Source organism: Haliaeetus leucocephalus, unplaced genomic scaffold (genome assembly GCF_000737465.1).
Source record: "Haliaeetus leucocephalus isolate CR32 unplaced genomic scaffold, Haliaeetus_leucocephalus-4.0 Scaffold173, whole genome shotgun sequence".
Taxonomy (NCBI): domain Eukaryota; kingdom Metazoa; phylum Chordata; class Aves; order Accipitriformes; family Accipitridae; genus Haliaeetus; species Haliaeetus leucocephalus.
The window spans coordinates 1025943-1038008 of record NW_010972609.1 but is presented as its reverse complement, the minus strand read 5'-3'; the positions used below and the strand labels follow the sequence as shown (position 1 = coordinate 1038008).

The 12066-nt window shown below is 41.5% G+C and overlaps 1 protein-coding gene across 1 annotated transcript in view; it reads right to left on the bottom strand.

The window, feature by feature from the left end:
* Nucleotides 1-2106: 2106 nt before the first annotated feature.
* Nucleotides 2107-12066, bottom strand: part of SHANK2 (SH3 and multiple ankyrin repeat domains 2) — a 314299-nt gene continuing 304339 nt past the window's right edge. Inside the window, exon 23 of the mRNA XM_010563678.1 lies at nt 2107-2868. Coding sequence (XP_010561980.1) covers nt 2295-2868 — 574 coding nt within the window. The 3' untranslated portion in view covers nt 2107-2294. The remainder of the gene's footprint in view (nt 2869-12066) is intronic.

Genomic DNA, 12066 nt, shown 5'->3' with positions numbered 1-12066 from the left:
AAATTCAGTACTCTTGAAAGTAAAATGCCTTAGTATTTGAGTTTTATTACAAGGTTACTTGGAACTTTCAAATACAAATATAGCGTAGTAACAGATGTTAAGTCAAAAGATTTGTTGTTCCGTAAAGGGGGCAGGAGGCTAAATAAGTTGTTTTTTTTATGAGTATCCAATGCGTTGGTAACTATAACCACTTTTGAAGAAATATTCATCCTCCTTTGTAGAAGTTCTAGCAAAGATAGAAAATATAACACAGCTCTGCTGGTTCAGATGCATCCAAATGAGGTTGATTTTAAAAAGGTCAAGACTTCATAATTATTCCACAGAAATAGTAGTAAACCACAAAAGTTTTTTTTTTTTTTTTGTATTTTAACTTTCTAGCACTGAAGTGGCACAAAGGCTGCCCAGTAGACCAGCCACTTATTTTCTTAAAATATTGTGCTTATAAACTATCTGTACAACTATTTAAACTTGCAGTAAAGAAAGATATTTAAAATGCTAAACTTTATGTACTCATACTAGGGCTGTTGCAGACCTAATTAGACACTTGTTTGTGAGCAAAAATAATCACAATAAAAAAATTAGAGATAGGCTGGACCATGTCAAGGACCATATCAAGGAAAGAAAGTTCAGGTACCTTGCAAAATGTAAGAGAACCTGAAAGTATGGTAGGTAGGCAGTCTAGCCATCCACACACAATTTACCCACCTTGAACATCTTGAAGAGTATGTTAATAAAGACCTACAAAACTCACAGATATTAAGAGGTGTTAATTACAAGGGGAGTTCAAACATGCAGAGAGAGACTTGTTAACTTTAAAAAAAAAAAGAAAAAAAAAAAAAAGTCAGATTGACCAAATCTCTGTGTTTCTCCCCCGCTGACTGAAGTCCCCCGGGAAGCCCTCGAGCTCCGGTAGCCCACCGCCCAGTCCCCGCTCGGCCACAGCCGCCCGGTTGCTCGTAGGGGGCACGCACCTCTCCCGCGACCCCACTACCAGCCGGGCAAAGAAATCGCTGGAGGCCGATGGGCAGCGTCCAGCTCCCCCTGAAGTGCTCGGTCTGCTCTCCTTGTCCAGAAGCCAAGACCTGTTAACAGCGATAAAAATGAGAAACTGGATACCTACCCAATTCTCCTGGCCCTTGGAACGCACGCGTTCCGAGACACTGCGTACCTCGTTCCGTCTTGGCATTACCTTTTTACCTTTTTCGCCTTTTTAACAAGCTGAAACATTGCCATTTCTGCTAACAGGCTGAAAGCCCTCTCTCACTTAAAATACTGGCAACCTTCCCGCTGACTTCAATGGGAACATTCATCTATCTTTTTCTTCTTTCTTGGCCTGATGTTCAAAATAGCCAAGCACTTACCACTCACTGAATTAAAGAGCACCTCTGAGGGTTCAGCATATTTGAGTATCTGACTGTGAAGTCCAAAAGACGCGTCTGTACATAACCCCAAATTTTTACTGGCTTGTAGAGTTCATATTGCAACTTAGCAGTAGTTTAGCTGGTTGAAAACTGGGGGTCTCAGGTTCAAACTAGCTTCATTTTGTTGTACCTCTAAGTGTGCATTCCTCCTCAGTTTTTATGCAACGTCTGCATCGTCTTACAGGTCAAGTCAATGGAGCATGTATTGAACTTGTTCTGCCACCTTGGAAGAGTGCTAAGTGTAACTGCAGAAATAAAGAAATACCAGGTAAAACAGAGCAAGGTTACCTTTGAACTAATTCCAGCAGAACAACCAGCTTCACTGCCAACAAATCAGAGAGCTAAACTAATAAAAACCAGTAATATGAACTTCTGCACCTGTCTTTTAATACTGTGCCTTTGCTACTAATAAAAATGGGTTTGAATGGTAATGAAGCAATCTGTCCTCTTAAAAGGAACTAAGGGTTGGGGAAGGAAGCCTGCTCGGAGACTGAATGTCAAGGAGAGAATATAGTGCTTTTCAGTAAAAAAATGAAATGCCTGCCATTTTAAATTGAAAGAAAAGTGGTATGTAACGGTTCCAGCAGAAGGGCGTTATCAAGAGATAGTGGTTTTGAAGTTAACAATTTTCTCTCTCTCTCTCGTATCTCCCCACAACTTTGAAATAAAATGGCCCCACTCACGTAACATATTTAGATTTATGTTTGGGCATGTAGCATACAGTCTGCATTACCTGAGTACCAGGAATTCAACTGTTTTCCCCCTCCCCCCCAATTTTGCTGGCACTCGCAGACAGACAAGGCATTTGGGGTATTTCAGTACCAGCCCATCTCTAGTTATCAACAGAAGTTTGTGAGGCAAAAATAGCTATTCTTATCTGTCCAGCAGCTGTTTCAAAGCTCTTTCTATGTTCATTCTGTGCCCAACTCTAGTCACTCCAAGGTCTATCAGATCTTCCTTTTGTAGATTTGGTAAATGAGTGCCATCTATTTCATTGTCCATAAATGTTTCTTTATGTTCACCTAAGTTTAGACTTTCCAACCAATCTGCCACATCTGGTTTAGTCCACAGGTGGACAGGCTTAGTTGTAAAAGGCTTATTTGAGATTGGCTGTTGTAATATTGAGGGAGAAGGAGACCTGCTGCGCCCTGTGGTCAAGCCAAATAAGTCCCCAGAAGGGGGCTGGCTGGGTAGGCTAAATACATCGGACAAAGTTGGAGAAGGAGATGAAGCTGAAGCAGAAGCAGTCAGAGGAGCAGGCATGATGTCTTTATTAATCTCTGTTGGTGAAACCACAGGGCTTGGAGCATGTCTTGCTCCTGAGGTCCTACTGTCATAGTCTGGGGACCTGCTCTGCAGTGTGATCGGCTGGCTGGTTCCAGGTCGGACAGTAAAAGTGATTGTTGTACTTCGTGTACCTGAGACAGTACTCATGACTTCCGTGCTCCTGAAATGGGAAACAGACATGGAAAGTTAGATACATCGGCCACCAGCTGAAAGGTTGGCCGTATCAACGCGTGGTAAATATAGTTTCGGAATGCTTGAATATTTTCTTTTTTTAGTAAGGTTAAAAGTACTAAGACGGTATCATTAAATCTTTCCCGTAAAACAATCATCAATGGTAAGCCATAGTTAAAAACAAAACCTTTGCTTATCAGCAGTTCAGAAAAACACCTTCCAGAGCACATTCTTCCTTTTTAAGGCTACACCAAATTAACTCACGGTTAAATGAGAAACACCAAGTGGCACGAGCACTTTGTGCTCCCCGTGAAGTGCAATCAGTTGAGCTTCCCTTCGTTGTACGGAGGGGTGAGAGCCTTCGTTTCAGTTTTACACACTGTTAGATAACACAGCTAATAACAGTAGTTATGGAAAGTATCGGAAGCGTTGGATTTTGGATCTTTGGGCACCCACTCGGTGAATTTTACGGTATGTTTGTATTACAGGGTATGTTTGTATTTCCATTTGTTTACAGAACGTGCTCCACAGGTTCATCTTATTTCTGTTTCTGTTCAGCTGGCCTTTTCGTGCTTTAAAAATGGAAGACACCTTCGAAGGTTCATAAAAGGACTTCTGTGTCCATTTCCTTCTAACCAGAAATTATACTTTGGCAGTTTCAGTACAAAACCTAAGGAGACAAAATTCTTGTTACTGTGCATGCCCAGAGGTGATGTAGTTGCGATGAAGTCACTGGCACCTATCTCTCGCCTAAAGGAAATTTCAGATTCCAAACTAAGCAGGCATGAAACTTGCCGAGAGGCTGACAGGGTGCGTGAAGGAGCAGATGAGTCTGCTTTTGTCTAGTGGCTATAGAACAAATTTAGAAGCAGAAGATCCAGGTTGAGGTCTGTTCATATCATAAAACGCTTAACCCTACAGTACTTACTTCTCATGAGAAAACTCTGCCAGTCAGCGTGCGCACTTCAGGATCTTCCACTGAACCCTTGGGTGCCTTAAGATCCAGAGTTTTTCACTTTTAAAACACCGTGCCAACTAGGGAAAAAACCCTCATACAACTAATTTCAGGCACTTCCAGACCAAAGGAAGGATTTATTTATCCTTGAAGCGATGCCACGGACTCCAGAGGACGATCTGGAGGATGCCGTAGTTAGATTTCTAACCCAGACCCTGCCCGAAGCCCTCTGTATCTGAGTCCCAGATTGCCCCCAGGCCTGATCTGTCACGCCTGGGCAGAACCGAAGGTGCCTTGGGTGCACGATGTCAGAAACAAACGCTTTCATTAATAATGCAGATTCACCACCGTGCAGAAAAGCTCTTAGGGAGCCAAAGAAAGAGTGTGGTTCTGGAGCCTCCATATTTAAAGTGCTGTTAGGGAAGAAACTGCGGTCTCTTCCTAAGCCACCGCTTAAAGATTTTGTGTTAACTGCCACCAAATGAAGTATCAAAAGTTATCCATGCTGCAGGGGTCAAACCCCACATCTGTTCTCTCGGAGGTATGGCCCTCACCACTAGATCTGCTTTATAAATGAGAAGTCCTCTCGTGCTCCTCTGCCCTGGGTGAGGATGACCCCTTCGCTCCTTCCCGCGGAGACCTGCGGCCGCTGGGACGGAGGAGGTTGCTTGCCGGGTTACGGTGTCTCGCTGGGTCTGCTCCCCGGCGCAATCTAATTGTCAATGCCCGCAGGAGGGGAGTTGTCATCAGCTCCGTTAGCTACATGCTCCCTGCATCACGTCTGGGGCTTTGGCGCATAATTAACAAACCGAAGACATCAGGTAACCTACAGCACCGCTACACCGAGATTCAGAGCACGCACGTTATCACAGCGAGTCTCATTCAAATAAAGCTCCAACACCGCGTTATTAGAAAAGCACCAAGAATAACTTTTTGGAGAACGTACATGTTATTCACATGAGCAATCCCACTGATTTCCCACAAATTGTTCCATGTATTTCAATGGGAACAGGGGGATCTTTTTGAGAGTTGAAAGATTGGCACTTCACTTAAAACACAGTAGGAACAATACTTTTAGCACTTATGTCTTTGTAATTTAACAAAGAAAGGAAACACTTGGCAAGGTTTTGAGTGTTTCCTGTGATTTTTTTTTGGAGCTTAATGGCTCTCATTGTCTTCCAGGACTGGAGCTAAGCATTCTTCCAAAGAAAAAGTCTATGGCAAGAAACTATTAAATTATACTAACCAAGGGGAGCAAGTTATTTCTACCTACTTTAACTTAGCGTTAGGAGTCTCACACACTTTAATAAGGCATGATATAATTTTAAATAAAAAAAAATCCTGCTTTGCAAAAGGTTGGGATAATGCAGTCCTAGTGATTGTGAGAAGAGCAGGATGAGTTTTGTATAAATGTGGAGATGTCCCCTTATCTCTTTACCTGCAGTTACCCTTTCAGTTAACTTTCCTGTCTTGCAAATACTAGAAATTATGTTTTTGTATTCACACCCATTGTGGCAATATCAAATGGATGATGAAAATCTCTCTTTTATTATGCTAGATGCTGAAAGATCATTTCTGTTACTTGACTTACAACTCCAGGCTCAGTGTACACCTTCTGCTTTGTAACTCACTTTTGCTGCTTCTTCTCTGTGTTGTTCCTTTCACAGACTCCCTGCCCATCCTTGTTCAGGGAATCATTGTCACTGCTCCTTTAAAGAAAGTACATTAAGCCACTAAAAGAAAAAAGCCCAAAGTAAACTGTGTGCTTTTATTTTAAGTATTCCTTAGACTAGTGTTACCTAACTTTCTCAGACCCACGGGCAGTAATACTGGGTGAGCAAAGCAATACGGGCAACGTTGTACTTTGCTTTCTGTCAGCCTGGATCAAAGTAATGGCTTCGCATGGCTACGAGCAATATTAAAAGATCTGTGGGCATCTTGCTTTTTTGAAGCCATAGTTCAGGACTGCTGACTATTCACATGCATCTCTGGAACCATGATAAGAAACTTCTTTATTTTAGCTGATTAATCAGGTTTCAATACCAGCTCAGTTTATACCCACATCAGTATTCAAGTTATTATAAATATTACCCCTTTTATCAGAAAGCTCAGAGCACTTTGTTATCATTAACAGACTTAATCCTCCAGCAACACACCTTCTTCGAGAAAGTTGTTAGTTCTGCTACACACTTGGGCACGCAGACTGTGAGTCAGTACGTGTCCCCACTGCTGCAGCAGCAGTCCTTTTCAGGGTGAGTTCTAACCCCAGCAACTTGAGGTCACTGCTGCCTCCAAAATTATTCAGCAACCTGCAAGATGGAGTTTGTGCTTCGTTCCCAGCTGCTGTGCTTCAGCCGGCTCTGCTATCAGCTCCGCAGCCTTCACGGCACGGACACAGCCCTCGTGAAGGTCATGCCACTCTGCCGAAACCCACGGATGCATTTCCAGGCTTTCAGTTTGAAGTCTTTAATTCCAAGATTCACTTTTTCCCTTTCTTTTCGCCTTCGTTCACCTGCCATATCAACTCCAGCATGTTACAGAGACTGCTGTACTGTAATTGTAATCCAAGGAAAAAACCCACACATATTTGTGTAACTCCTATGCATCCTAAATTATAATTTACGACATCTCCAATCCAATCTGTGACGCAGACACAGCCTCGAAACCATCAGCTGTCTTGCATTTTACGGTTGATTGGTATCCTGGTCAATAAGGAGCCAGCACATTCCAGCTGGAGAGCAGGCATGGTTTTGTTGCATTGTGGGTTGTCCAGATTTTTAATAAGAACAATTTCTTATGCCTTATTTGATCATCTGTTATACTAAACATATTAAATCTGCCTAAACCCAAATTTCATTTTTGAAAAGGTGAAAAGTCTGATAATTATCTTAAATAAAATTTGCTCTATTAGAATCAGCATATGGTAGTAATTTAGAACCATTTGCTGCTGTAAGACTGCACTGATTGCAATGCCCATTATGTTGCCTCATGTTAAAATCACAATATATAATTCCTATGTAACAATGATGCAGCCTCCAAGTATAAAAGTCATCAACACAGCTTATAGGCAAGAAATTCTTTCAAATTTTAAATTAGATTTGCAGGATTGAAATTTACCGTTAACTTAATATCAGAAGCAAATCAGTGAAAGATGGCATACTGCAACAACTCCTAGGAGCCTCCCATGTAAAAAACCCAAAAAAACATTATGCTCTCATGGGAGCTGTTTTATCCTGTAACTTGCCGAAAGACTTGCTGTTTCTGACAAAGCTCTTCCATTGTATCAGTGAAAAAAATCTTAACAACCAAGAGAACCAGTGAGTGAAATGGGTCCCTATACAGAGAAACTAACTTTTTACAGATTTTTGCCTTTGTCTCTTATATTTTTACTTATTTTTTGGACCATCAAAGGAAAATTGTGTGGCAGGAAAGTAAGACAATAATTGTCTGTTTTGGGGGAAGATTAAGAACAAGGGCTGACGTGATGACTGGCAGGATATAGATCTTCTTATAATAGCGTTATTTTAGTGAGAAGGATTGAGAAATGGTGGTTGCAAGTAACCGTTCAGCTGGAGCGAAGAATAATCATTAAGGTCTGTGGGAGTCTGTTCAAGAGCAACAGTTCCCATGCAAATGGTACAAATGTCTGGAAACCGGCGGTAAGGGAATGGTGCTGCTGAGGGGCAGAGGACCAGGAGATGGCCTCAGCCCTCTCTCCTTGGAGAGCTGCGGGGAAAAAAAGGCCAAGGGAAGCTGGAAGGAGAAAGGGGGAAATCCCACAGCTTCCAAGGACGAAAGACTCGACAGTGATGACCAAAGTCGATCTTGATTATTTCGAGGGATAGTTTGTCTTTTAAACTCACATAGGTATGTAAAAACGGCAGTAATCATCCCTCCCCACCCCTCCGCCTCCAAAAATCCAGCAGAATTTGGGCACATTTGCAAAATCATGCTCCTTATTTAGGTGCTCAGACATGAGTTCAGGAATCTAGTCTTACGTGCTCATGTTATCAAAACATTTGCTGAATACTTCTCTGATGAAAGTGGCTTTTATTTCAGCTTGAGATGACACCCTCCTTCTGGTTTTAGAATGGCTACCATTTCTGGATTAGGATGATCTAATCCACATCGCACTTTGTAACAAAGTCAACACAAAATCACTAAAATGCAATAACAATGAGTGAGCATTAAAAAGAAGCAGAATGTACAACATAGAATACTCTATGCTTTATGGTTGTCACTTACTTCATGGCACTTCAGCATGACCCTCTTCTGACAACAGCAGTCATGACAGCAAATAAAAATGACAAAATGGAATGACTGAAACACTGCAAAAATTACTGACAAAGCAAGCAATCCTGTGAAATTGGCTGATAAACGGTTAACGAAATGAAATGAATCTAATGGGACAGCAGTAAACTGAACAGTAAACTGAAGTTATCCCACAAGATACGTATTTCATCATCTGCAAAATCCAGACATCCTTTACAATAAACCAAATGTAGGCTCAGTCCCTATGCAGGACTTGCTACTAAATTCAGTTCTGCCTTACCTGTTTGTGAAAAAATAGGAACTTTTCCAGATAGTCATTAAAAAAAAAAAATTCAGAGCTGGACAAAACCCCTGGCCATAGGCAGTTTCACTTTTAAAACTTGTTATGCCAACACAGTAGAGGTTATTCTTCCTAGAGGACTCGATCCTGCATGGTTAAGCATCCTTCCTAACTCCCACATTTATAATGAGCATTTCCCACTACCAGGAGTGACGCCCAACCTGCCCCAGAGGCCACGGGGACATTGTGCAAACACAGCCGGAGAAACGTAAACACCGTTTGAAATAGAAATTGTTTTCTCCCTACGGCAAAGCTATTGATCATTTTGGTATGGTGATGGTAGAGAGCAGCAGCAGGTGCTCTTCATTATTCCTTACTGGTACCCTGGAGTCCTGGTGGAAGGATGCTGTTTTCACTGGGGGTTGTGTTTTTTCTCCTTCGCAGCCACTGGGTCTATTCTACGTTAATCACACTGATATTATTCAGTCGATCTCGCAGGTTTGCCCTCGATCGTTATGTTGCTAAGCGACTGCTGGGTTCGCAGACAGAGCGAGCGCTCCTCCCTTCACCGGATAAAACCCCCTGCGTCGGTCTTCTCCCCATTGCTTTTATCAGCTCCATATAGAAGTCAGTAGCTTCTCAAGTGAATTTATAGCACCGCTATATTTAGAGCATCATGGTTGATACTCCCGTTACATGTCGCGCCCCGCTCGCCGGCAGCGCAGCATCACCTGCCGAACCGCGGGGCTCCCCCGGGCTGGGTTTTCCCGTCTCCGTACCGGTGCATATCCGAATTTGGAAACGGGAATCGTGACCAGAGCTCACCATTGGGGTTTTAGTTCTGGGTATTTGGGTCAAATGGAGCCCCGTATCTAAACAGCCTTAACGTTTCCTTTAAGGAAGGATGGGCAAAAATGGAGGAAGGGACGGTCAGACATTGCGGCCTGACTACACGGATCCACCAGATAAAAATCTCCATCGCTAGGACTGATCTCCAAAACTTCTTAAAGTAATTGATGGCCAAAATTGGGAGTGGGATCTGGAGCTCTGTTCCAGAACCTTCTAATCAAACCCTTTAATTACGCTTTTATTAGTACAAAGTAAGCAAGCACATCCTTTCGCTTCTTCCTCTTTTCCTTCCCCTACCAGTCTCCTTTTTGCTATCCCACGGCTGGTCACTGCCGCTGAGAAGCAGATGATTTCCAGCCAAACGTTTCCATGCTCTATTTAAAAATCTTGAAAATCGGTGTCTCCATAAGAACCACGGAAAACTATAAATACACCGTGTAAAATTATTGCTAAACCAATGTGCAGAGAAAAAAAGCTAGTCTAGGGTCGTTTTTTAATGTAATAATTGAGAGAGAAATGCTGCTCAATGCTGGAGAACAATCTCTTCCTAATCCTCATTTATCAAAAACATAGAAAGAAGATATTTTTATGGATTTCTGTAGCAAGCCATTACCCAACTAGCTACAATTTAATTCACCTCTATGCTACCGTAACGGGGCAATTGCCGTGAGTGAACTACAATTGTATGTCTATGGGCTGTGCAAAAGTAACTCCTAGTGATATTTAGGATTGCTGTCTGGGCTATAACTTCATGTATGTTCCAATGAGCAAATATATATTTTTAATTTCATCAGGCTGCTAGTGCTGTGAACATAACCCAAGCGAGCCTGTGAACAATGTTCCTATTTATAACACTTCCCAATACTTCTCTTTGGCTGAAGGATATGAACAGGCATACTCATTTTTTATCACTGTTCCTTTAGCAGAGCTAACGAGTTGTTCTTTAATTTAGCAGAATTCCTGCTTTCTATGAGCTAAAATTCCTTGCTCCCGTTCTAATGCTACCTCACATAAAAGGGCTACGAGCCCTACAATTAGTTGTCCTAGACTTTACACTATTAGAAGAAAAATCAAGAAACTCTTAAGAATTTTAGCTTTAAAATTTAAATATTAGCTTTAATACTTGGAATTTTGGCAAGATGGTATTCCTTGGTCATAATATTTGACAGCTTTGTCACAAATTGTGTCAGTCGTGCAATTGGGCTAGAAAGGCTGTAATTTATTTAACTTTTTAGAAGATAAGGCAGGAGTAAAAGCAGTAAAAAGAATGCCTTTGGGAAGCATTTACCATGCATCCATCGCTTTTACGCAGACACCTTTGAGAACAGAACTAAAATGTAATGCAGACAGTTCAGGGCATAAACATACACGGCACAACAAAAAGAAATCGGAGCATTTTCTCCACTGTGCTAAATCTTGCTATTAGCCTTTTGCTCCCTCCTTATCAAGCTCAGAAATCAATCCTCTCTCATCCGCCCCCGGAACGTGAAGCTGGTTAAGCTCGGAGAGAGGGGAAGGTGCCAGCCTTGCTCCAGGGACAGCTGGGAACCGGGCACGGGCGCAGCCAGGCAGACACCACGGTAAAAACCACCGCTGGTTGACAAGCAGGACTTTGGAATCTACACGTGAAATTCTCCATTTACATCTCTCTGCCTCACTTTTGTTAAGAGGAAAAGGAATTGCCTGCAGCACCTTTTAAAACATACTTTTAATATCTGTAGAGAGTTGGCTCTCTTCTGCTGTCTCTGATTTATGACTTAGCTTCAAAAAGAACTCCTGACTAACCTGTTCTGATCATTTTACTATCTTCAACTCACCTCAATTAAAAAATAGTGGAATCCCTTCAGTTTTGAAAACAGAAGGAAACAAAATACAGCCCTCGTACCTTCCGTTCCCACTGGGAATTCTGTGGAAGTGTCATTTTCTTCCACAGTCAAATGGCAGCCAAGAGTTTTGCTGCTCTATGTCACTGACAACTTTTCTTACTTATTACCTCATAGGTCTTCTGGTATTGTTATATCCCAAGATCCTCTCTCTAGTTTGCAAAGATGCCTGTTTGGGTTTACTTTTCGGGAAAGAAGTAGGATTTCAGCCACATTGAAATAATGCTTTGTGGGGGTTTGTTGCCAAATTGAGTCTCTGTATTCCATAACGAAGACTATGTAATTTGCCAAAGCTGAGTTATAAGAATTAAAAAAGCTAAAAGACAGAAAAGCAATGTAACTTTCTAGCACTGTCAAAGTCAGATCTTTGTCTAAAATGTAACAGATACGGGACTACTCTTGCCTACGTGATAGTTTGCTTTTCTCCACTGAAGTGATATAGCAGACTTTCAATTTTTTTTCCAGCCTTTATACCTGTTTAAATGTCCTTTCACAAAAAAGATGTATCTCTATTTGCTTCTACTTTTCATTTTCCTCTCAGCAATGATAATACTTTGACATATTTACAATACATTGTAGTTGCCAGCCTCAGTTATTTTCTAATAAAATAGGGACACTAAAGATCTCTGCTGTAACCTGGAAATAACTATCAGTTTATATATAAAAGATGATAAATAATATTATACATATGAAGCTAGAGGCAATATATTCATATGGCTTAACAAGAAAGACGATCAAGGTCTATAAAAATAGTATTCTTGAAGACATAAGAAAAATCATATGAAACTGTCAGAGTCATCTGCAAGACAAGACTTACGTAAATTCAAGCTTACTGCACAAGTATTGATTTTATGCTTGCCTGAGGTATTCTCAAACGTATCGTGTCCTGCTGCTGTGCTAACTTTGTTTAAAGACTGTCTTCATGAGGCAGCCAGTATATATTGTTTT